Below are 25546 nucleotides of genomic sequence, written 5' to 3' on the forward strand. Positions count from 1 at the left end.
GTCTGTGTGTGAATGTATAGACTGGTTGATGATGATAGGCCTGGGGGAGCTCGGTATGGATTTTGCGCATAATTCTTGGGGTAATGTGGTCTTATGTATCAAAGAGCGAGGTCACCAAATTCACTGGTGCTTGCGGCTGGAAAGCGGTCCGTGCGATTCGCTTGTTGGAAAATGAGGCATTGTCACCTGCAATGGAAACGCTGCCCGGAGCGATCTTCAACCGCGGGGACGCGACGTGGCAGTACGATGCGGCGCAGTACAATCTGTCGCACTGCATGAGCGCTGTCCCCCACCCGCTTGCCCTAAGGTAGGGGGCGGGCGCCAGCGATTGGTGGGCGACGTGCAGCAGCGGCGCGATATCTGCAATGCTTGCCGCTGGCGCTATGTTACAACATCGGAGCCAGTGACGGATCCAATAGCGGTTTTCGCACATGCAAGACCCATGGAGTCAGCCCTGCTATCCGCATTGGCTTTCAGCCTGATGACCCCGCTTTTCATACAAGTGCGAGAGACAGACGGAAAGAGGTCTCTGATCGGTCTGGTAATGACGGGTCGAATTCTATCACCTACCGAATTTCTCCGCTGTTAGCGGCGCACTGCCGTGCGACTGCCAGATACGCTCAACTCACTACACGGCGGACTTAGCCAGGGTCAGTTGACTTGTCATGTCGATAAGGAGGCACCAGTGGGACAACAATGGGGGAAATGTCCAATTCGAAGGCACTGCGACACATTCGTACGTCGATATTGATGATTGTACCGCGTTGACGAGTATTACTAACTTGGTGCCATCTTAGCACCTTCATTCAAAACATCGGAGGTACGTCTGAACATCAAGTTTTCCTCCTGGCGGTACTCCGTCTGACATGAAAGCTCGCAAGACCAAGACCGACAAAGCAGGGATCGCTGCCGCGAATACTTCGCAGTGACGGATCCGCGCGACGTCAAGACAAACATCCACCAGACAAGAGGGGCGCCCCTCAAAGAGTCCTATGAATGGATCCTCCACCACCACCAGTTCCAGTGTTGGCGCGACGGTAACAACAGTAACGACAGTCAGGTCCTTTGGATCAAGGGGGATCCTGGTAAAGGCAAGACAATGCTACTCTGTGGCATCATCGACGAGCTTAACCCGACCATAGAAATAGCAGATTCCCAAGCCAAGACATTCCTGTCTTTCTTTTTCTGTCAAGCCACTGTTCCTAAGCTGAGTAACGCTCATGCTGTCTTACGTGGGTTGATCTATATGCTTGTGGACACACAACCATCATTTCTCTCTCTTATACAGAAAAGGTTCAATCAAAATGGGGAGCCACAATTTGGGGGTGCGGAAGCATGGGCTGCATTGTGCAATATGTTCTTATGTATCTTGCGCGCCTGTACCACGGACAAGATCTACATTATAGTTGATGCTCTGGACGAATGCGTACAGGACCAAGATAAACTGTTACAGCTTATTCTCCAGGAGACAAGGGGATTACCGCACGTCAAATGGATCATATCCAGCCGGAACCACGTTAATCAGCGCATAAGGCTTGACGACTCGCAGTCAATACTGAGCCTGGAACTGCAGGAAAACGCCGAAGCTGTGTCTCTGGCCATCGGAGCTTACATCTCGAACCGGTTAGCGGAACTTGAGTCTCTGGAGGAGGATGATACTTTGCTGGAATATGTTCAGCAGACCCTCGAGGAGAAAGCCGAAGGAACGTTTCTCTGGGTGGCGCTCGTCGTCCAGGAACTTCGGGGCGTTGATAGCTGGGACGTGAAGCAAGTGGTGGATGAAGTGCCGACAGGGTTGGATGATATGTATGCGCGAATGATAGACCAGATCGAACAGGAAGCGCCTCGAACCCGAAAGTTTTGCCACTTGGTCCTCTCAGCTGCTACCCTGGCCTATCGGCCGCTTCAGCTACTGGAGCTAGGGGCAGTGTCGGGACTCCCTGACGAGATCGCCGGAAAGGCGAAAAGTCTTGTGACGATGATCAAGAGGACCGGCTCGTTCCTCACGGTCCGCGACGAAAGCATCTACTTTGTGCATCAGTCTGCCAAGGACTATCTAATCGGAAAGGGCGCGCAGAGTATCTTCTCGGCTGGCCCTACGGTTGCCCATCGCCGAATGTTCACGCAGTCCCTCCAGGTCGTGAAGAAGGCGTTACGGCGGGATATGTATAGCCTAGGAGCCCTGGGTACTCCTATCAAGCAAGCCCAGCCACCTAATCCGGATCCGCTTGCAGTCGCACGATACTCGTGTGTCTACTGGGTCGACCATCTACGAGAAAGCGGATCATACGAAGATCTCAAGGAGGGTGGTACTGTCGACACGTTTCTTCGAACGCAGTGTCTCTACTGGCTCGAGGCACTGAGCCTCCTGCGAAGCATATCGGATGGAATTATGTCGATACAGAGACTGAAGGATCTCGTATTGGTATGTGTTCATTTCGGGAATTGGAACTGCTCTAACACCGCGATAGGAACGACCGACAGCAGCCAAACTGAGCATCCTCGTCCAAGATACATATCGATTCATTCTGTACCACCGAATGGCGATCGAGAACAGCCCCCTACAGGCGTACGGTTGTGGGCTTGTATTTAGTCCATCGCGGAGTTTGATTAAGAAGTTGTTCTGGCACGAGCGGCCCAAAGATGTCACGATGATGCCGCCAATGGGAAATGACTGGGATGCGCACACCGGGGCATGCCTGCAGACGCTGGAGGGCCATGATAGCTATGTCAACTCAGTGGTGTTCTCCCCCGACGGCAGCCGCGTCGCGTCCGGGTCTTCGGATAACACGATCAAGATCTGGGATGCGCACACCGGGGCCTGCCTGCAGACGCTAGAGGGCCATGGCGACTGGGTCAACTCAGTGGTGTTCTCCCCCGATAGCAGCCACGTCGCGTCCGGGTCGGAGGACGAGACGATCAAGATCTGGGATGCGCACACCGGGGCCTGCTGCAGACGCTGAGGGCCATGATCGGATAGTCACTCAGTGGTGTTCTCCAACAGCAGTCGGCTCGCGTCCGGGTCGGACGACAAGACGATCAAGATCTGGGATGCGCACACCGGGGCTGCCTGCAGACGCTGGAGGGCCATAATGACGATGTCAACTCAGTGGTGTTCCCCCAAGAGCAGCCGCGCTCGCGTCCGGGTCGGACGACAAGACGATCAAGATCTGGGATGCGCACACCGGGGCCTGCCTGCAGACGCTGAAGGGCCATGATCGGATAGTCACCTCAGTGGTGTTCTCTCGGACAGCAGCCTCATCGCGTCCGGGTCTAGGGACAAGATGATCAAGATCTGGGATGCGCACACCAGGGCCTGCTTGCAGACGCTGGCGGGTCATAATGACGATGTCAGCTCAGTGGTGTTCTCCTACGACAGCAGTCGCGTCGCGTCCGGGTCGGACGACAATACGATCAAGATCTGGGATGCGCACACCGGGGCCTGCCTGCAGACGCTGGAGGGCCATAATGACGATGTCAGCTCAGTGGTGTTCTCCTACGACAGCAGCCGCGTCGCGTCCGGGTCGGCCGACAGGGCGATCAAGATCTGGGATGCGCACACTGGGGACTGCCTGCAGACGCTGGAGGGCCATAATCATGATGTCAACTCAGTGGTGTTCTCCCCCGACAGCAGTCGCGTCGCGTCCGGGTCTTTGGACAAGATGATCAAGATCTGGGATGCGCACACCGGGGCCTGCCTGCAAACCCTAAATGTTGGCAATTATGTGAATATTCTTTCCTTCGACACCACCAACTCCTCTCTTCACACTAGCGTTGGGATTTTTCCCCTTCGTGGCTCAGCAACACCTAATCCTAGGCCTCCGACTAAAGTGTCCGCGTTAGACCTCCAATCACCTAGTGCAAATCAACTGCCGCAACCCCCCGAATATCAAGGCTACGGTATCAGTTTCGATAGACTCTGGATCACGCGGCGTTCACAGAACTGGCTCTGGCTGCCTCCCACCTATCGCCCGACCAGTTCGGCTGTAGGAAAGTCCGGAATAGCGGTGGTGCTTGGCTGCCCGTCTGGACGTGTTTTGATCTTCGGATTCGCGACTGGGGGTGCCGACTGAGCGATTCACGGCTATGGTCAATAGCCAGTTAAGACCCGAAGTAAAGGACAATCGCACGCAAGCCTTGTCTTGCCACGCGCAGTGGTTTCTCTGGACGGCCGTGGTCGTCACCTGATCGATGGCCTGAGCATAGCGAGTGAATCTTCCGTAATAATTACATACTTGGTGTGGGTCTACTTCCATATTTAGCCGCAGTTATATATTTCATACACCAACTTACACCATTGTTATTTTCCCGTGTATTCAACTTCATGAATTTGTAATCTTAGTACCTCTCCGCTGCCACGGGTTTCGCTCAACTCCACATTGTTGTGACTCACATCATTTTGATGGCCTGGAAAGATGATACCCGACATTACACTTGCGCAATTTTATCCCTCACACTTATCTCTGATGTCATGGTGGGTGGTCTTGGCGTCCCAGCCGTCAACGGCAGATTTCCAGGTAATACATTAGGTCTTGTACTTCAGCATTGGGACGTGGTATTTAATAGCTTTTGCAAAAGCAGTGATAGCAAGAATCATGTAATTGAGGTATCCTCTATCCACAAATAAGAATTGACTGGTTGTTAGAGGATAAATATGCTGGACTTGTCAGATACCTCGCGGGTGTTTCACCACGTAGGGCATTTCATGTCATCGGGATGGGGGTTACATAGTCTCCCAATCCTTCATTGGAAGACCGAACTCGCAGATTCGGACAATTATTTCTTATTCTGAGGGCGCAATTTCCAGGGCAAATTCAAATTATAGAACACGGCGGGTTATCCTGCTGCTCCTACAGGACGGGCCACTTTCAAATTGAGTAAGCAAATAACCTTCATCCACACCAAGGCTAGTTGATTTAGCTTTAAAATTTATTAACACAATAGCGCTACCATTTCAATATCGGATTGTTTCACCATGAGAGGCTTCATTTAATTAACTGCCTACGATCACATGAAGCCGTCGCTAGTTAACGGCCGACCTAATTTCATTTATGTTGGCGTGTTGGCTAGCTTTAAGAATAGTGGTTGTTCTCTGGTCACGCATGATATGGACCCAGGTCAAGGGCTATGAATTTGAGATTTCTTCCGATGTGAGGCTAAATAGTCTTCCTGACGGTCTTACGTATCCTACGACCAGCATAAACTATGTGATAAATTGTCAGAACCAGAACTGCACCAGACTTCCACACACGTCATTATGAGAATGATTAAGGAGAATACCTGCGACTACTGTGTCCCCCCGTTGGTCTTTGATGTATCCCCTCACTTATTTTTCAATTTTCAGTGACCCACGGTAGAAGCAAAGTCGATTTTCTTCCTGATATGAAGTCGAAGGGTCCTCATTTGAGTCGGCTCTGCCACAGTAACTTTTGAATTGTAGGATCTAAGCGGGAGCCAGTATCTATTTCGAATGTCGTTCGGACACCTACTCACGTCAAATCCGCCAGATGTAGGATGATCTAGGCTCGGGACCTCTTGCCTCCACTCTTTCACCCATGGCGGATAGTCTCCAACCCCAAGTCAGCAGATACACTAAGAGACTACTTAGGAAGATAGCTCGACGACTCACTAGATTCCGCGTCATCTTGCCACAAAATCTCCAGTTTCCGTACCAGCGCTGTCCGTTGCACACTGGCCTTGACTAGCATCTCTATATACGAGAGAGCTCGAAAAAAGCCAACGTCCTCTACGACTAACACAACGGTCCCAAACCGGAGCAAGTTTTCCGGGCGCCCATATGGTCCGAGCGCAGTGACCGTGATCCAATTCCCGCGCGGGGAAGCGAGATTCCTATCGTAAAGCTTTTGAGTAATACCTGAGCCGGAACGAGCCACTATCCGTGCGATCTTGTGCGCGCCATCCTTTTTGCATGCTGCCGCATAGAAGAGGGGCAGTTGCAGACCGGCGTAAATGCCGGCACTTGGCATCCAGAGCTGCACATATTGACCGGGCTGCACAGTCAAAGACGGAGGTAGACCGATCTCAAGCCAAAGAAGACTATTAGATGCGTTCATAAACACTTCTTGTCTATCGTGTCGCCATGGCTTCCGAGACCACACGGTGGCTCTAAAGACGGCGAGACTTGTCACAGCCCAGAGGCAAAGAGCACCTAATAATACCCAACGATACATATATTGTTGTTACAGGAGATGATATCCAAGGGCGTAAATGGCCACTACCGCAAGCAAATAATGGCATTTCAAAGCGAACTGTACATGTCGTGTTCGTATTGCCGCGCACGTGACCGGAACAATCAGAATGAGCGAGCACCCAGCCTAGTAGGAGTCAGAGTGATCCGAGGTCCAAAACCGTCTTCTGGCTCAACCGCGAAGTAGACTTACTATGATAGGGAAAATATACCGCGGAGTTATGAAGATCGAAGCTTCGGTTGTAGACATGATAATAATGCCGTGTAGAAGGGAATGAAACACGCATATACGCCCTATCCATCGATGAAACCATCCGAGCGACTGGCGGTCGATACATAAGAGATCAGCTGGAAACCCAAAGTTCAGACCGGTGCACAGAGAGGCGATGCTGATGACGGCCAAAGACCCAGCTCTTTTTTGGACGACCATCAAGGACGTGGCTCTAGGTCGCAAGGCTAAAATGTCTGTTGCAAGCAAAGATGCCAGTACCAAAGCCTGCCAACATGTTGAGATGTCGAGCCATCTGAAAGAATTTGGTAGGTGAACAAAGAGAAGTCGTCGCCAAAACCCCGGCAGCCTTGAGCTCCATGAATGTCAGGACAACAGATATCTTCTTTTGCAAGCCCAGAACCATATATGCACTGCAGATGAATAGATCAGCCAAGACGCAAGAAAAATCGCAGCGGAAGTACCGCAAACTTCAGGAACAGATAAATTCGAAAGCCAGTGCAGGAGTTTCGACATTGGCTTGTACACTTCCTGTAGCCTATGCAGGCTACAGGAATAGTGAGAGAGCCAGAATGCTTATATAGAGAGGCCGCTCCTTCACTTGGCCTTCCTTTCCGGAGGGGCAAAATGATACATTAACAGTGTGAAGGAACGCCATTAACTTTCTACTGCCTCAGAACCCAGCCAATAGGTACAAGTAATTGCGCCCTCCGCGACGGGGCCGCCTCGTTGCGATTAGCATAATGTACCCGTTTACGTGTCAGAGGCTGGATGACCAAACAGGCGCCGGAAAGTAAGCATCTAAGCATAGCGGTCTCTCGGCTTCCGTTATGCCGGTTTTCTGATGTCGGATGCTTTGGTCTTTCTGTTCAGGTGTGTACAGTACATCCGCCGGGTCCCGGTCCACTACTCAAGGGCTAGGAAGCTTCCAGGAAGATTTGATACTGCATTTTTGTCGTCAGAGTAGGTTGTTCGCATCGTTGTTATTACTAGCCGTATATTTCTATCTGCGACTATTGGCCCTCTCATCGACCTGTCGAATTCAACACGCAGAAGTATTGATAAGCATTATACTGCTGATTATGCGTTATTAAGTTCCATCGTCTGCTTGAGAATATATGAGAGATGTATTGGCGTTGAAAATAATCAATCATTAGCGGGTCCTCAATGAGTCGGGCTCTCCGGTGTTTTCGGAGCCCGAGAGCATCTTCGGGATTCCTAGGAGCTCTTCGTACCCATATCTCTATAAGTTTCTTATACGTGATTCTTTCCGAGTATAAGATTGGCCTTCTGTTTTTCTAGCCTCCGTTTTGATCTATCTTAAAACATATTCATCATGAAGACCCTCCCTGTGCTACTCTCGACCTTGGCAACAGCCTCGCTACTCCTACATTGCACTCGAATTCCTTTCCTTTGTGTAACATTTCAGAATCATGCGTCCCACCAGTAGCTCGACCGTGGGCTCTTTGTGGCAATACTGATTTTGTAGGCTGTCTTGTCGGCATCAAGCTGGTGCGTAGCAAACGAGGCTCTCATGGGAATCATCGCCGGATTAGTCAGTGTATTCTTATCTTTACAGGCAGTTCGTGAGCTCCCCTGTGTAGACGCCTATGAATCTCGTGCTTATTGCGATCCGCAGTATCTTCGAATCAGCATTCACTTGCAGCCTCCATCAACTATTGCTCGCTGTCTGAGAGTCTGCTGTCTACTTTTTGCTGCCTCCTCGAGCCTGACTAAATTGACCGTTATCATAGTCGGTAGCTTCGTCTTTTTCCCCCTGCGGTCGATCATACCCTTCGTTGTGTTCATAGACTTCCTGAACATAGCTTCTTTTCCATTAGTGGCTAGTTAGACGCATCAGATATCAACGTCTAGCTCGGCCACAAGTACTGTCCGTCGCATATTAATACACTAGACTGACATGTGTCCTACTGGTCGTCGCACTCGTCGGTGTTATTCGTGGGCACTGGCTACTGTCACTGGAGGTACTGTAACTCTGGCTCTCCATGAACATTCCGAGTTCGTATTTGCTGACCAGACAAGCTTCAACTTTTTATGATCTCTCTTGGAAAGGTATTAGCATGCTTTATCCTAGGGATTCCATTATCTGAGCCGTGAATTATTCCAAGAGTGGGTTGGATTTCCGGAACGAGCATACACCAAGAGTTACTGATCTGGCAATGACGACTTCAGCTAAAATAGAACTCGAAATTCCTCAACTGCGGCCAGTCCACCGCTTCTTGATGAACTAGCCCCTTGTTGCATTCACAAAGTCAATATTGATCAATGATCCTCCTATGTTTCTTCCGGATTTCCTGCCAACACCCCTGTAGAACAAGTATTCCAATCTTTAAGCACGCCAAGCAGACTTTGCCGCACCTCGTCCATGGACCGCTCAAATGAGACTAGACGAGCGACTTGGTCCCCCTCTCGACGTTTAAGATAGTCCCCCTCCCGACAGAACTGGTTGTTTTCGGCGCGCATCACTTGATTGGCCTCTTCAAGTCGCTGAGTATCAACATCTTTAGAGACGCACGACTCCCACACGCGACGGTACAACCCCACCAGTCTCGCTGCCTGTAAAGCAAGTTTCGGGTCCTCCCGTTCCAGGCGCTCCAGTGTATTAAGCACCGGTTGGAAAGGCTCTACGGCCAAATTACGTTTATCGTCGTTGGCATCTTGATACGGGCAGGGCTAGAGTTTTCAGTACTATGCGCTTGAATAACAGCATGGTGCCACTTACCAATCCGGCATCCGAGGGCGAAAATTGATTGGGATCCTTTCCGCTAGGGCTCGGCTGGGTATTGCAAAGTTCAGAAACTGGCAACACTTCCATGGATGGATCCATCAGTTCCAATCTAGCCAGATTGCTCAGGACTGGCAATCGCCAAGTTCTTTCTGACCTCTTTAGATATTGCGATATTGTGCTTCTTTATAGCTGCGACGAGCGAAAGCCACACCATACACTTCCGATTGCAAACCAACACCTGCATCAACGTTCAGCTTGGTGGAGAGCCAAACGAAAGTCGTAGACCACCTCAACATTCTTGAGCTAGCCTTAGTCCTTGCCTATGGGGAGGGAGGAAAGCACGAGAGATATCTGAGGGCGGGTGAACCACCAGCACATTGGATAGGTCCACCAACAAACAACTTGATCTATCTCAAGCTCACCGAGCAAAAGGTGTTGAGGTGGGATAGCTGGGAGGGTTTGCTACTACAGTACAACTGGTGGTGTTGCTTCAACTATTGGCAGTAGCGCACCTTGACCAGATTCAGACGGTAATTAGGTCATCATCAACAGCCTGCTCATCGTCGTCGTAAGTCGATACCAGTGGTGGAAAGGATACTTTTTTGGTATGACTTGTTTCAAGTCTACTTTGCGTTAGGACTAAACCGAGTTCTACAATGAGCGCTGAGCTTCTACGTGCTCGATATCTTATACGTCAGATGTTCACGACCTGTGTGTAGCAGATACTACGGTGCTGATATCAATGATTTGATGTTTTTGAAAACAGGGAGTTACTGTACTGTATTGCATATTGAAGTATACCATTGCAAAGATAACCCCTCGAACCAGTAGCTTCTGCCTATGTAGAAAGTATTTGCATTGTCCCCTTGAAGAACTGGTCTTACCGCCCACATCCCACTTTTCAGTTTTCAGTATCGTCGGTGAGGCATGGGACGCAGTCGCTTCATCCATTCACGCCGATCACGTCCCCTGTCGCCCATTTTCTTTGGCTGGCGGTGGTTTATGGGCGTTTCATTTTCATTTTCACCGTTAGAAGCCCGTGCTTTGGGGGGGGGGGGGAGGCACCACGCCTCTGTTGTGGGGAGCTGCTGACGAAACCGCAGTCGAATCGTAGTTTCCGTACGCTCCCTGGACGGCTGGGCTACAATGTTCGGGACTGGCATCTGCTTCGGGTGGATCTCATAGTTGGGAACCTTGGTCCTTCGCGACGGCCGGGCTTTGGCGGTGCGTTGAAGCAAAGGTGCAGCGTCGCTGTTATCCCCTTCAGGGTGGCGCACTTGTCTGTAAGAAATGTTGGCCATTTCTGCGTCTGGTATAAGGACAATCTGCGTTTCAAGTGATTTTCCTGACTATTTATCCCCTATAGATAACTATACATGCATATGGGCATACAAAATATGCCGCATTCTATCGTGGCAGCTTGAAAAAGTCCCGGGTTGATTAAGAGTGACAACATGGCGGTCTAGGGGTCTTCAAACTGGGGTCAAAGGCTGTGCTGTAAAGTGGGGGGTGACAGTGCTATCGCGATGGCCTTTTCGATCCTCAGATTCCCGCTCATCCCTCTCTGTTGGCAATGTGTGAGGCTCTGCTGAGTCCGCTTAATAAAACTTGTGCCCTTTCCTTTCAACTTGCCGTCCAACCCTCAGGTTTTCAACGCCATGTCAAGTAGGCCTTGCAATTACTCGCGAGCCGTACGACGGTAATACACTAGTAATCGAGCCGATCGAACCGCGAGTTTTTCTGGCTCGCTATATATAATAATAAATTACCGGCTCGATTTTACAATACCGTACGAGCGGGAAGACTCGCGAGTCCTTGGCTCGCGAGTCGAGTCCAAAAAGCCGGCTCGCCGCGAGTAATTGCAAGGTCTAATGTCAAGCTTATTCCGTTGAGCTTATAGTATAGTCTCGATTAAATGGCTCTATCTACTAGCGTCTAAAAGATGGTTGCTGAAACCACCCCGTTGATGCAGGTTTGAATGATCGGTGAAGTGGGGCCTTAGGTGGGGTTAAGCACAATTGGGGGAGAACAGGGCTGGCTTTAGGATTGTTCCGTATAAGATCGAATACTTGTGGTGACAAATAAAGACCTCGTCCAACCCAAGACACAGTTTCCGAGTCCACTTCCATGGCGACTTCCAGCAACAAAAATCGTGCATTACTCCAGCGACTGGACCGGCGACTGGACCGAGGCGGCCGGGGCGTTTCTTGAGTCATATACTGAATAGCATTATCGCGAAGTGAATTACTCAATTTCTTACTCCTTTCCTAGGGCATGCCAATTACCTTAGGGTGTCGGCTCTTGTACTCATCCGTTACGTCAACTCGTGCTACCAGGCCCATAGTAACTATCCCAACCCAAGCGTTGTGCTTATCTCTTTCGTGCCCTAGACTTGGCGTGGAGCGAGCCAATTAAAATGGAGATTAAACGCCTGGGGTTCGACCCTGGTTCAACCCCGCTCTAGGGGTTGAACCCCTGTGGCCGATGGGAGCATTTTACATTTGGTAGGAACGAGTTGGTTATGACCGAAGCGACGCGGTTTTCTTTCTTTTAGAGATGATAGTACGTCGCTCTACATTCAGTCGGATGAATACTGTGCGGATCGCCCGCATCGGAAAATTAAACTGCGTTTTTCAACATTCGCGCAGCGCTTCTACTGGTGATTGGGGATATATATCTTTAGCTTCAAACGGTCGACCCATCACTAGTCCGCGCGAGTGAAATAGAACCCAGTCATCTCATCAGAAGTTGTCCAATAAAATACACTATTGACGAATTTACTCCAATCCAGGTGTCCAAGGTACTATATTAACTGATAAATTCGGAGTCAGGTCGGATCTTATGGCCGAGAACGATTGACTGGATAAAAGTCGCATCGCTAACCCGAGGAGGATGGATTCTCGACTTCTCCTAGTGTCCAGTGTCAGGACTCATCCTTTGGGGAGTAAGCCAGAATGAATCTCCACCGTCGCAGTGAATGTGTAGACTGGTCTCTGACGCGTTCGCATCCGCCCGATAGCACGAAATGGACGAGGGCAAAGCCCCCCAAGCTTTCTGCCCTCCTTGATCTCATTACTACTGCTGTATGCTATAACGTACTAGTACTGTACCACCGTCTGTTGGATAATACCGTCTGTAGGAATATCCCTGAACAGAGGGGTAGTAAACGCGCCTATTCCCTGTTAATTCTATGCTACGAGGCGAGAAGAAGGTCAGAGCCCCCTAGCCTGGCCTCAGTGCTGTCCGACGTACTTGCATGCAATGAACTTGATTATATAGTAGCACGTGTGTTAGTATGCCCGGCGTATTTGACCTAGGCCTTGCAATTACTCGCGAGTTCGAGCCGGGAAGGCCGGCCCGCGGAAAATTACTCGCGAGCCGAGGACTCGCGAGTTCGAGTCAGAAAGTCCGGCTCGCGAGCCGTACTACGGTAATACACTAGTAATCGAGCCGATCGAACCGCGAGTTTTTCTGGCTCGCTATATATGATGATAAATTACCGGCTCAATTTTACAATACCGTACGAGCGGGAAGACTCGCGAGTAATTGCAAGGCTTACGGCAGAGCTTAGAGGATTAACTCTGGCACTGCAGATAATAGTCGACATACCGCCAACGGGCGTACCACCAAATCGAAGCGCCGTTATATTCACTGACCACCAAGCCGCCATTTAAGCCATCCGGAACACCAAGCACCCGTCTGGACAACATATTCCGGTCGAGGCGACCCGAGCGCTTGACGAAAATCGAAGCCAGAGATGGGAATTGCAATTTCGATGGATCCCGGCACATCTCAGGGTGCCTGGTAACGAGGCTGCTAATCAAGCTGCGAAGGAGGCCGCCGGGGCCGATCCGACCGCGAGAGCGAATGCCGATCCGCGACTAGAACCAGACACCTTGCGCACACTCATAGCAACCGCTAGATGTACTATTTGCCGAGCCATGCGAAAAGAGTGGGAACAGGAGGGGAAAATATGCAAGCATGGTAGAGAACTCTACAAGCTCGGAGTGCGAACGGGCAAAGCGATCCTCGATATAGGTATCGGGGCACATAGAGCAATTAGCTCGGCTATTACGTAGATACGTATAGGCAAGATCGGTCTACGGGCCTACCTCCACGCTATTAGCGGGGCCGATACAGACCAATATCAGTGCGGCCATAGATGAAAGACGGTACGACACATCCTGCTCGAATGCCGGAACTGGGTGGAAGAACGACATCAAATGTGGGCAGGCAAGTCTCCATGCGTTGATATCAAGCGCATTCTCTGTAACCCGCCAATGGCAGTACAAGCAGCCAAAATCTTGAGGACTGGACTGCTAAGACAATGCCGGGCAGTGCCGTCGACGGTAAAAATACCTATAGCGAGAAGACGAGTGATTTTTGGTAAATAGAAGTGGAGAAGGGTCAGGAACGGTAGATAGAAGCAGCACGGTTAATAAGAGTACGAGTCGGGGTGGAACCTACTAGAGCAGACGGAGAAGCTATTCGGACGAGGAACAGCTTGCTTCCTGAAAGTGCGGGCGAGGACACCAGTATATATAGCCACACGCTGCATAGCTGCCTTAAAGCGGCTGGGGCAGTCTGTGAATCAATCAATCAACTGGTTTGTGTTTTTTGACCCCGGCCGATTTACTTCCAGGAACGCAGCTGATGTTCCTCGAAATCCGTTAACTCCTGGGAACTCATAGGCTGGCTCCACTACAGCATGTCACCCTAAACCAGCGCGCTAACCGCTCATCTCTTTAACTGCAATTCTAGTAGTTTTTGAATCTATATAGACCTTACTGTTCACCTCGATGAAATTGTTCAAACTATTAAAAGGTTCGTGACGGGAATTTTTCTTCGGATTCAAAGACACCTCGGGAAACTAGGTAAGCTAATCATTGAAGAGTGTCAAAGTTGACAACCTGCTAAGACTAACTAGAGAGTTTTTCAAGTGACCTATCCGAATCCGGGCTTTGATACTTAGTATGCAAGTTTGGTATGCAAAAACTGGCGCCGACACACAATATCTGGACGCATGAACGTATGTATAGGAAAAATATGCGAGTGGAGGGCGGAGTGCCCTAGTAAGGTATTGATATCAAGTGTTGATACGTTCTATAGGCCTTCTATGCCTTGCTTGGATTTTGGAATGCTGAGTCCCGAGAGGGGAAAGACTGTACTGATCCTACTATTGAAGCTACTGTATCTGATTTCATCGCCTGTATAAGAAGCCCGGGATGGGGAAGATATAGATGCGTGGTTCGGCTCGCTGGTACCTTGTTATTAAGACTGAAAATGACCCACTACCAAACGTTGAACGGTTACTCCCAGGAAACACCCGGGCCTCTTGCGGGTCCACTATGGAGATACCTAGAGAGCAAACGACTTGAGCCTAGAATACATCCTCCCTATATAAGTTAATCCTAAGTCATCCTTATTTTCTCGCTTCACCCTTTACCTAACTATGCTACGGTCACCCTTGCAACATACATTCGATCCAACGTCTTGATATGGACTGGAATACGCATCTCCTGACCTTGTTTGGTCGGGCCCTTGGAGATATTCTGCATAAGGAACAATGCGTCTGGGAGGGCGCCAACCAAGGCCGATGCCGGAATACCGTGCCAATAGAGTCTCGAAAATATGGAGCAATTTGCCTTGGCATGATTCAAAAAGCTCCTTCCACCTATACGCTGCAGCAAAAACTCACAGAGGCGGCAAAATATATGCTATGTGCGAACTGCAAACATTATCGCGGCCGAGCTCAGGGGTGTGCTAAACGATGGGTTGAGCTATTATTCCCCCAGGGAAGCACTCTGAGAGACCTACCCGCACAGTCCTGGCCTGTTAGCATTTCCTACGGGGCAGAATCAATCAGCTTCACTCGGACTTCAGCTTACTCCTGAGGCTATGATCCTCAATAACGCATTTAGAGTGATAGTAGGTGCAGGAACCGCGTGAGGTGTCCCCTAGCTTCAATACAGAACGATCTCTATATACATAATTAACCCTACTGCATCTAGGGCGGAGGAGCTACACCGACAAAACTAGGATATTCTTCTGTTGATATTCCATAATCAGGGCTCCCTCTGCTCACCGGGCATCATGCGCCTCCTCTATAACGTCTCTTACACAACCGTCCGGAAAACAGGTTGAAATTCTGAGATCGTTCAGATTGTTTGCCTATTTGACGGGTTCCGTTTGAGTAGGATATCAGGCTCTGGCGATGGCGCACCTGAGCGGCGCTTACGCTCGCGGTCAACGGTGGGGTTGGGCACGTCTGGCACGGTCGAATCTTTTGACCTGCCCCAGAGACCACTCTGTCGAGCCCTATACAATGAACTTCGAAGTGCCCGAATGAAGCCTTTTGGCCGAGGAAAAGAGTCTTGGCACTTCATCTTGATCTTGGATCGATTTTGAAACGGATGATTAGTAGCTTCGGGAACATCGCAGCCTCATAGCAGCGTCTTCTAGGTACTTGAAACTTGTATATTTAAATCGATAGAAGATCTCTGGCAAAATGCACAACAAATACGTGAAGAAAAATATCAGGGAGAGGCCCTAAGACATTTAAATAAAATTGGAATCTCAGCTATCCGGTACCTTGGCCTTAGCATTTTCCGAGACAGCCTTGTCCTTTCCGCCCACGTCCCCCGCTTTCTCTGACTCCATGATAGAATCGAGGATCGATTTAGCTGATTGTTGATCACAACCGCTCTCTGATGCCCCACGTTCCCGAAGTAAGTAGTCCACAACCGCACCCAACCTCTGGCTGAGATCGTAGAAAATGTCCGCTAACCGAGTAACTTGTTCTAATTCATCGGTTGTTCGTTTCAAATCATCTTGGACAGACTTTAACCCCTGTTCGAGTTTGGTATGGGCTTGCTCCGCTCGGAATGCCCGGATATCGAGCCTTGCAACAGTACGGAGGATGCCCTTGATTTGTCAGAAGAGCCAGATAAATTTGTTGGCGAAAAGAGCGAGTTACAAAGATGAACCTACTGGGTCGTCCATGTGGGTGTCGGTAGGATAGCACTTCGCTAAGGATGCTACAACTGGAAAAAGGTATTCTGGAACGAATTCTTTAGTCGATTTAGGCGACTGGACAGAGAAAGCTCTATTTATGTTCTGAGAGGCTCGCCTAAGGTTGGTTATGGCTAGTAGATCTAAGATAATGCCGGTTAGTGATTTTCCGAGATAGTCGCTCAGGTGCTCTTCTGAGGCTAAATTCTTGCTGAAATCTCATGGAGCGGTCTTGTAGACGGTGGAAATTGGAAACCATGTGTCAGTTTCCAGTCCTTACATTGGTGTGTGTCAACGGCTATAGACGTGGCCATAACCGCTGCCGGGTTTCTCTGGGTCCATAATGAGCAGGGAATGTCTACCAGAGCACCAGGGCAGAATAATTAACGAACGTGTTGCTTGATTTGTGGACGCGAGTTAAATCAAGTCCCCGAACGATTTAACGGTTAGAATGTCACCACGCAAGCGTTGAACGGTAGCTTTGTAGCTCAAGACAAATGACTCAGAAGGAGCTAATTGAGAAGCTTACTACTGAAGGAGGGGCCGAGTCTGTTCTATAATCCTGGAGGGGGTGGTGGTGAAGAGAGGGTGGTGGTGAAGAGAGGGTGGTGGTGAAGAGAGGGTGGTGGTGAAGAGAGGGTGGTGGTGAAGAGAGGGTGGTGGTGAAGAGAGGGTGGTGGTGAAGAGAGGGTGGTGGTGAAGAGAGGGTGGTGGTGAAGAGAGGGTGGTGGTGAAGAGAGGGTGGTGGTGAAGAGAGGGTGGTGGTGAAGAGAGGGTGGTGGTGAAGAGAGGGTGGTGGTGAAGAGAGGGTGGTGGTGAAGAGAGGGTGGTGGTGAAGAGAGGGTGGTGGTGAAGAGAGGGTGGTGGTAGGAGGGCCATAAAGCATGGCTGAAGAATAGAAAGGCGATCATCTCAGGCTTCGTGTCCCAGTCCTAACGATCGTGTCAGAGAAGTTTGACACACATACCGCACCGCAAATAAATCCATCATAGTCAATCGTCGGCCATCGTGCTTAACTTTAACGCTGGATGATCTTAACCACTGAAGATCACCCAGGCTAAGAAATAGATGGCTCGGCGATTGATCAGCTATTACCAACAGCGTACAACATGGTCTAGCTCTTATAACGAAACTAAGCTACTGCTAGCCAATTAAGCGCTAACAGAACGACGGCATTTGCAGTGTGCTTCATTCAGAGTTGCGATTGCAAATCACAATGCGAAATAGTCTCCGCGGAGGACGATCGAGACGCGGCTCTATCGACTAATGACGTGGGGTGTACTATACATATTGCGCTGATACAGTTGCACCTATCTTAGCACCTTTCTAGTCTCACGGCCTTCTTCCGTTTCCTTCTATTGCTTCAACAGGCAATTTATTACCCCTATATAGCAATACGTGTTTCTTGCGTACAAGGTTATGTTGAGTGGTCGAAATCCTCCTTTCACTGCAAATTAGATCTAACCGTGCCATCATTGCCTCTTGGGTCTCCTTGAGATCGTGTATTTCCGCTTTCAGTGTTACGGTTTCCTTAGACAATCTCGCGTTATCAGCCAGCAAGGCTTGGATGCTCCCTTGCCCAATATCTATGGGAAAAGGGTCGATTCGTCTTTACGGTCCATTAATGCCACCATATTTGAAGTTAGGAAATCATGAGAAAGGGCAAAGTGACTTACTAGGGTCGATTTCGGGGCTAGAGGAGTTCATGTCCGTTAGCAACTCTAACGAAACCTATCATGATGGCACTCAGATCCCTTACCGTTCAGCGTCGGGTAAAGCTTTCGCGTCTGGCTCTGATGTGTACGTTGATCGCGATTCTAAAAAGAACATCAACCAAAACATTCACTGGCCTTTCCGTCCGGGAATTCCTGCTTAGGTCAAAGGGGTGGCTCTACCTGAAAGCCTATGCTTAGTCGGGCAGGGGGGGGGCAGAGGTGCCTAGCTCTCCGGAAAATACCGTGCGATTAAATCGCTCAGTATAATTACCTGAGTGGCCCCTAGATAGGCGTTGTTTTGTGCCCGCTTTCTTAGGCGTTTCAGAGGGCAGAATTGACGAGTCCAAAATTAAGAACGAAGGGGTACTCTAGCCGCACGAATTCAGAGGGTAAGGCCAAGGCTATAGCTAAGCAGATAGGCCCTCTGGAACCGTTACAGAGACGGTCAACGATCGTCTAGCGTGGTACATTTGCCCACAAAATAACCAAAAGCCGATTCGAGCGGAACTCTCAACGAAAGCAAGCTCGCCGCGCCTGTCTATGGTTCGCGTCGGACTAATTAGTCGTATCGGATGAACGCATACGGGAAATTATAGGGGCAGGCCGTTGCGTTAGGGGTGCGTAAGTGGTTCGTGCAGGTGTCTGTAACAAAAGATATATAACCAACCTAGGTTGCTAACATCTTCCAGTAGAACAGGCCTTTCTGTCCTCGTGCATTCAGATTGATAGTTCGTCTGATGGTTCTGTGTCCTTTGTCTTCCATGGACGCCGCTGCCTCGCAGCCTTCACTGCCTTGAGCCCCGTGAAGTATATCTTGTGCTCCTTCACTGCCCTGAGCCCCGTGAAGTATATTTTGTGCTCTTTGTGTGTCATAGAGTAACATAGTTACTTTGACCTCCCCTAGCTATGCAGGCACCTCTTCGTGGTGCTAGGGATTATTACTCAAGGTTTCCAGCCTCGAGGAAGCCAAGACCTGCATATTTTGACTCTTTCTTTATATCTTGTACTTCACATAAACAAACCGAAGGCTACCTAGAGGAAAACCCTCTTTATCTGTACTGAATTTCCTTTTGCCGTATATATAAAGTAAGGGCATTTCATAATAGAACCCATAACTATTAATTAGCGTATTGTACCTGAGAGTTTAGACAACGAAAAGTTGGACAAAGAGTGGAAGTACGGCAAGACCTAGGATAAAGATTGTACGGAACCGTGGCCCGCCACAGTCCCGGAGGTTATGCTAGAGAGGTAGCAAGGAAACTTAACACACTAAGTTTTTAAAACAGGCAGAACTAAGAAAACTGTCAGCCAGTGAAGTGTGTGCCAAATACCGCATGCAAAAGTATCTATAGGCTGGTTCAGCTGGCATCCCATCCTAAGTCCATCTCGGTAAGGCTCGGATTAACGCCAACACTTACAAAGATAAAAGCAGAGAACAGGAGTAAAAAAACGGACAGCTAATTAGCGGTGGTAATAACTCCCGCGATATTTTATTTTAGAACTTAATGGCTTTCCTGCTCTAGCTCTTATCAGGAATAGGACAGAGAGACATTCCTATCCTCATATAGTATCCAAAAGACGGAGTGCACACCAGGAAAACAAGTCGAAGCAACCGTCGGGCTTACGAGGCTGAAAGCTGTGATAACTACTAGATCTGTAGGGAAAGCCTATCTAGGATATCGGCGCTAAGAGGGTTGTAAAGCAATGAAAAACGTACAGTCAATATAATGTTTCTTGCGACATCAACGCATATCATATGGTATTAGTCTTTCAAAGGTGTTTGGCTTGCTTCTAAAAAGCGGATGAAACTCGCAGGAGCTTGAGGAACAGGCGGAGTAGCTACGTAATGGAAATCATCAAGTGGTGGTCTGATTCACCCGGTTAGTATTAGGAAAGGATGAGGCCGTGGGCAAGACACGAGAGCCAGAGGGAAAAGTACAACGGCTTAAGCAAGAACAAGAGATCATGAACGCTAGGCACCAGGACCTGGTAGGGTGGAGTGAGGTCATTCCTACGTCCTAACGGGCGCATGCCAGCCTTCTTCCTGCCGCCGAAATGGTCTAGAAAGAGTATAACACGCTTCATAATAGGCGAAATGCGACTTCCTACCTGGGTCTAGGGTCTAATAGACAGACTAGCCTGCACAGCTCACTGATGTGGGGCCTGGCGTATTGCCTGGCCACTCCTTAGCGGTGGCGAATCCTTCCACGGACGCTCCGCAAGCGCCAGCGCTACCTGAGCAATACGAGTGGCCTTGACTCAATAGAGTTTGACCCCCATATCGAGACTTTTTACTTTCACCCACACAGGCTCAAGCCAAGGCCCCCACCAACTATACTGTCTGCCCTCATCAAATCATTAAAATCCAACATTAAACCTGCTAGTCATAGCCACGTATTTCGTACCACTGTATAATAACCTACTCACAGGTTTTATTTCATATCACAGCATGTACATTAGCTCTGGAAACTTACCCCTATCAGAAGCTCCTGCCACGAGGCGGCCGTTGGTCTAGGCTAGGGATCGTCGTCGCGAAAGTAACATTACTGGCGTGCCTAGACGTGAATCGGCCATTTTGCGTCCAGACATCCCGCTGCTTCCGTTTTTCATCGTCTTGCCTTGTCTGTTGGGGGCTAAGTTAGGGGTCAAAACAGTTGAAAAAGACAAAAAGAGGCACCGTCAGGACAAACTGGTGCCTTACGGGTCCAATTGCTACCCTTAGACTCAAGCTACGGCCAACAGATCCCGGTGAACATGCCGTTCCGATGTTCACAGTCTAGCGAAATACCTGCGTCAGGCTCGACTGTCGATCTAAGTGAAACCGTTGGGTTTCTCAGTCTATTCTTGCAGTCAACCAACTTGACCCTTGCACATCAAAAGGTGTGGTCCCGGAAGGAAGGATATGGCCATCCTTGGATATTGATGCGGGACCACTTATCTATATATACCGTTGCAGGACAAACCATCCTAACAGATGGTTTGGCTTAGACCTTTTGGCCTAATGGATTAAACAGTGAGCAACGGCATGGTAGGATTCCAAAGGGCGATCAATTCGCAACTAGGGGCGTATTCCCCCCCCGGCCCGAAGGTCTCTACAGCCGCGTCATTGCTAATCCGAAGCCTTGTCAATCGCTAGCCTCTATAAAAGTAATGCTACTTAGACTAAAGTATTGCTTGCCTTGATCACCCCTGCCGCTTCTGGCCGACTTCGGTCAGACTTTCTCTTTGGACTAGCCTTAGCAGAGCCACCGGCCAGAGACGCCGATTGACATAGATGTCCTAGTGTCGCGATCAAACTGTCATGACCTGTGACAGGACTGTCCGGCCGTACTAAATTAATGACCCGTGGATTCGCCCCACGAGAGGATCGGATTGCTGCAAAACATGAGCATCGTTGATTCTGGCCCCACGAGCTGCAGTTCGCATGTACTGTCTGTAACCTAGTCTATTCTAACCTATATTTGTGTAGCGTTCTCTATCTGGCCACTGAAAGGGCCCTCTCTGTCGGCTGGAACCATAGCGGATGCGCCGGATTTTTTTTTTTTTTTTTAAAAAACGGTACTAATGTATCATAAACTCGATCCCTCTAATTTTGAGACAGGAGGGTGGAATACGTTGTCTGGATTCTGATATGTGGCTTACACCAACAGAAATAGGGATGATTTCCTCTGAACGGGGCTTATGCTTGGTGCTTCCCACGCCCAATCATCGCAGTCTCTTCCTGGAAATCTGGTATATCCACCAGTCCTGAATTCTTCCGCTGTAAGTTTCCTCTCCTACGTTGAAAGTATGGTACGGCTTGCGGATGAGACCTTCTGGTGGTGGTGGTGGGCCAGTTCAGATCAGCGTTACCAAGCGTTGAAATTCGGGCTCCACCTAGAACTAGCCCGTGCGCATGATCCTCCAACGTCCCGCAAGCTTGAGTTAGGGCCAATTTTTACCAGGGCCGTTGCCGTCGAAACTGTCCTATTATAAACGATACCTATCCTTAATAGAGAGCAAAGGCGGCTGGAAATGGATCCAATCCGGGGCTTTCAAAAAGCTTCCGAATAACCGACAAAGTATTACGACGAAGTAGCCTTATCCGTAGTCACATTGCCCGACGCGATAATCGTTTTCTATGCGGGGTGGCTCTCCGCCTCAGCTATGATGACTTTAGTGCAAAGAGCTGTAACGTCCACGCGTACACTACTAGCCTTGTCTGGCCGGGTGGTTCATGACAGGGGTGTCCTCCGAAGGTACCCCGCCACGGACATGAAATGGAATCAAATTCGTCCACAGCGTAGCCAATCATAACTCTTAGGAAAAATGAAGTGTGATCGACCAGCTCAATGGCCGCAGGGGCCGATCCTGTCAAGAAAGGATCGGCAATTTCATGACTCGCACGCTAGCTGCTAGAAGTTTAGCACAGCCTATACGATTCATGTAAACGAAATTTTTTCAATGCCAGTAGGATCGAGTTAAACGAAGTGTCTGCGATTTGGTCCGGGCAAGTCGTGGCTCGTATACATGGTCCCTGCTCGTGAATTCTCCCTTTCGGAGTATTGGAAGAGACAGGGGAAGGGATAATGCCGGCTGATGCTGAGGTCTAGGCCCGTGCTATCGCGGGTGCCGGCCGAGGTCTACGACGCTAGCCGGCAGGCTTTACCCTGAACCCTGTTCGGGCCCTTGGTTCCACGGCTCGTACCCTACATGCTTGTGTGGTTCAGCCTGTTACAGGCATCGGTTATCACCGCAATCTCACGAGAGTAGTATGCTGTTACAGGGTTAATGACGACGGGGTTGGAACCGGGCCAATCTCCCAGGGCATAGAGACATGGGTAGGGGTTCCAGGGAGAAAAGGGTCGAATGTGATTCCGTGCCAGTGTAAGCGAGGATCAGGAATCAGCGTGGCGCTCCTATAGCGTCACCCAGGTCCATGGGGTTCTCAACGATTTGGATCAGTGAGAAACCAACTCGAAAGTTGTGGCAGGGAGGATGCCGAGGCATTCTACGGTTAGTGGATGGTGTACGACGATGTTCAGCATCGTGCACGGAGTCAGAACTGAATCTTAATGACTAGGAGTGACTCGCTAATGGGTTGTCGATCCGTAAGACGGGAGATGTTCGTTATTCCCTTTCTAAAGCGGATTGTCCGAACTTGGGTAAGGGTCAAGGCTTGGTACTAGCTGACCAAGAAATTTGTTATTCAGAGATAAAATAGTTACTACGCTTCTTTGTTACGTAGTAGTGTTGTGAAGTTATAAGTCTGAATGGATTACATTGAATACCTTGCAGCCTTCTTTCGGTATATTCTTAATCTCTAGTGGATGTGCCTAGCTTGACCAACGTCCAATCCTTGATTAGCCCCCAGATCCAGAACGCATTAAATAGTCCGCGGAGCCTCCGAGATGCTATCTTAACCGCTTTGGGACCACAATGTTTTCATTTTTTCTTCTATCGCAGCCAGCTTTGCATTGATGGCCTCAATGTCGGTGCATAGTTTATCTATCATAGTCTGTGTGTTGGCCGGGTATCGGTGCATGTTTTTCTTCCGCTATATTAGTTCTCAAGAGAAGTTTCCGTAGACCTTGGTTACATAGTTAGTAGGGTAGTATAATATATTGTGCGGCGTCTAGTCTGTTTACTCACGTCAGTCGATTATCCGGGCTATAAGGGTGTTAGCTTCTAAGTGTGTGTACCAGGGAGCTGAATATCTTGCTTTGCTATGCAGAGCAAGGCCGGTCATAGCAAACTCCGCGAATACTCTGTATTTAGGACCCTGTTCGAATAGCTTTTTCTCGCCCCTTGAGGCACCACACTCCACTTCTATTTATACGATTCCTTGTAGCTATCTTCCTTCATAGAATCATCTTCTGGTTTTCTTTCAGATTGTGAGTCCATCTACTTAAGGTTGTTATCGTTTGTGCGTTCTGCATCCGACCTGGAGATGCTCTAGATACTGACCCTCGATAAAAATTAGCTTGAAGACCTAGTCTAGTCGATCGGCATATTTTCTAGAGCTAGTTCCAGAGAAGTTCCTAGCTTTCCCCCTTTTAGAGAGATAGTATTATAGGCTACAAGCCGTAAAATATCGAGGAGGAAGATATATAAGGAAGACAGACTATATTAGAGATAGTATGATTCTATAGTGCAGGCCGAGAAAATGGTTCAACAGGAAACACATTATATTTGTTGGACGGCAAAAAGTATAACGGACCACGCTGACACCTCTGGATGATAAAGTTGGATAATGCAATTGTCCGTCGCATTCTAAGGGGAAAGCAATTCTTATCAGGTGGACCACGGCGAAACAAAGATAGAAGATAGTGTCAATAGAAAGTCGATTGTCAGTAATCAGAAACCCTACCGGAGACCAATCTATCAATCCTTGTATATGATAATTTGGAATTGTGTTATACCGCCAGGATAGGTGCAGCATAAAAACCCGGGCCACAGAACACCACAAGATTGACAACACTAGGGTGCATAGGAAGAGAAAGCCAAGTTGACTGAGCATTGAGTAGAAGAGCGACAGCCAAGGTGCAAATACCATGCGTGAAAGCCAGAGATAAACGTTTCACCGGAAGCTTCCCCAAATAACTTTTGATAGTTCTTCCTTTATTCCCGTTCTTGATGAATTAAACCTGGCATACTTGTCAACAGGCAGCCTTAGGTTCACCCTAGTTGACCCGCTATTGGTGGTTCTTAAGCGGTCGTAGCCAAGGCTACCCTATGCGTAGTACGGGCCTCGGTTGCTAGGAGGAGTTCCAAAATCGATACTGTGTGTTAGGCTCAACCATAAGGTGCCAGGTTGGCTCACCATCCTTGAAGTTATCAAGATCACCATCCTCACAAGCTCGACTAGCTCGACTAACGGATAGGTTTTCCGCACTCCGCGCGAACCTGAATCTTTCGCCACCCCCTATACTCACCCATATACCAAGTAAAGCCATCCTAGCAGAAATGCTATTTATTCTTCGCGTACTATGCGAATCCAGTCCTTGAGCCCTATATTGCAACAATATCATGATTTTTAATCGGGTTATTAAATTTGTACATCTACACAATAGCTGTAGGAGCCGACAACTGAAACGAGCGAAAAGAATAGAAATAAACTATCGAGTTTGTATAGCAAGGTGCGTCCCGCCAAAATTCGTAGATACTATAGCAGGTTGGGTGCGTTGAGATCTGGACTCTTAACAACCAGGTACAAAGGCATGATAGGTGGATCTTCTGAATATCCTATCAGTCCGAACTCCTTTTGCAAAGACCGAGATCAATGCTAACACCCACGAGCAACGAATCAGAATGCAGGGAAAAATAAATATTTAATCGAGAATTATTTTCGCTAAATCATTAATTTTATTCTAGTACACACCGGTATCGCTAGTCTCAGCTGTTACAAAAACAGGATCTTGAAGCTCTATCCTCGCAATCGCAAGGCGTATTGAATAACCCGAGGCTCTGCTAGGGTGATCGATGAGCCTAGAAGATAGGACAAGTTTCTGGGCTAGTAGATAATAGCCAGTCTGGACCGGCTGCGCTCATAATAAAGTATATGCAATATAGATATTACGTGCGAATATCCCCACGCATAGATTATTTCTAATGATAGACAAAACGCCCTTCATCGGCCCTTTTTAAGTGAGCCC

General features: G+C 49.0%; 8 protein-coding genes across 8 annotated transcripts; 3 read left to right on the plus strand and 5 right to left on the minus strand.

Annotated features, from left to right (window-relative positions):
* Window positions 1-83: 83 nt before the first annotated feature.
* POX_c04542 (Vegetative incompatibility protein HET-E-1) lies at window positions 84-2963 on the plus strand (the record flags this gene model as incomplete). Its single annotated transcript, XM_050113415.1, has 6 exons — window positions 84-307; window positions 405-584; window positions 646-736; window positions 798-820; window positions 874-2425; window positions 2472-2963. 6 exons carry the CDS (start codon window positions 84-86, stop codon window positions 2961-2963), a joined length of 2562 nt encoding a protein of 853 aa, XP_049970971.1.
* Window positions 2964-3284: 321 nt separating this feature from the next.
* POX_c04543 (WD repeat-containing protein 5B) lies at window positions 3285-4073 on the plus strand (the record flags this gene model as incomplete). The annotated part of the gene is made up of 1 exon (XM_050113416.1): window positions 3285-4073. One exon carries the CDS (start codon window positions 3285-3287, stop codon window positions 4071-4073), a length of 789 nt encoding a protein of 262 aa, XP_049970972.1.
* Window positions 4074-5600: 1527 nt separating this feature from the next.
* POX_c04544 (uncharacterized protein) lies at window positions 5601-6074 on the minus strand (the record flags this gene model as incomplete). The annotated part of the gene is made up of 1 exon (XM_050113417.1): window positions 5601-6074. The coding sequence occupies one exon, from the start codon at window positions 6072-6074 to the stop codon at window positions 5601-5603; it is 474 nt and encodes a 157-aa protein (XP_049970973.1).
* A 2658-nt stretch (window positions 6075-8732) lies between these two features.
* POX_c04545 (uncharacterized protein) lies at window positions 8733-9285 on the minus strand (the record flags this gene model as incomplete). Its single annotated transcript, XM_050113418.1, has 2 exons — window positions 8733-9131; window positions 9181-9285. 2 exons carry the CDS (start codon window positions 9283-9285, stop codon window positions 8733-8735), a joined length of 504 nt encoding a protein of 167 aa, XP_049970974.1.
* An 809-nt stretch (window positions 9286-10094) lies between these two features.
* POX_c04546 (uncharacterized protein) lies at window positions 10095-10487 on the minus strand (the record flags this gene model as incomplete). Its single annotated transcript, XM_050113419.1, has 1 exon — window positions 10095-10487. One exon carries the CDS (start codon window positions 10485-10487, stop codon window positions 10095-10097), a length of 393 nt encoding a protein of 130 aa, XP_049970975.1.
* Window positions 10488-11705: 1218 nt separating this feature from the next.
* POX_c04547 (uncharacterized protein) lies at window positions 11706-11798 on the minus strand (the record flags this gene model as incomplete). The annotated part of the gene is made up of 1 exon (XM_050113420.1): window positions 11706-11798. The coding sequence occupies one exon, from the start codon at window positions 11796-11798 to the stop codon at window positions 11706-11708; it is 93 nt and encodes a 30-aa protein (XP_049970976.1).
* A 1329-nt stretch (window positions 11799-13127) lies between these two features.
* Window positions 13128-13265, plus strand: POX_c04548 (uncharacterized protein; the record flags this gene model as incomplete). The annotated part of the gene is made up of 1 exon (XM_050113421.1): window positions 13128-13265. One exon carries the CDS (start codon window positions 13128-13130, stop codon window positions 13263-13265), a length of 138 nt encoding a protein of 45 aa, XP_049970977.1.
* Window positions 13266-15762: 2497 nt separating this feature from the next.
* On the minus strand, window positions 15763-17083 carry POX_c04549 (uncharacterized protein; the record flags this gene model as incomplete). Its single annotated transcript, XM_050113422.1, has 2 exons — window positions 15763-16110; window positions 16727-17083. 2 exons carry the CDS (start codon window positions 17081-17083, stop codon window positions 15763-15765), a joined length of 705 nt encoding a protein of 234 aa, XP_049970978.1.
* Between the last annotated feature and the right edge of the window lie 8463 nt (window positions 17084-25546).

The sequence above is a fragment of the Penicillium oxalicum genome, chromosome III (assembly GCF_001723175.1).
Source record: "Penicillium oxalicum strain HP7-1 chromosome III, whole genome shotgun sequence".
NCBI lineage: Eukaryota > Fungi > Ascomycota > Eurotiomycetes > Eurotiales > Aspergillaceae > Penicillium > Penicillium oxalicum.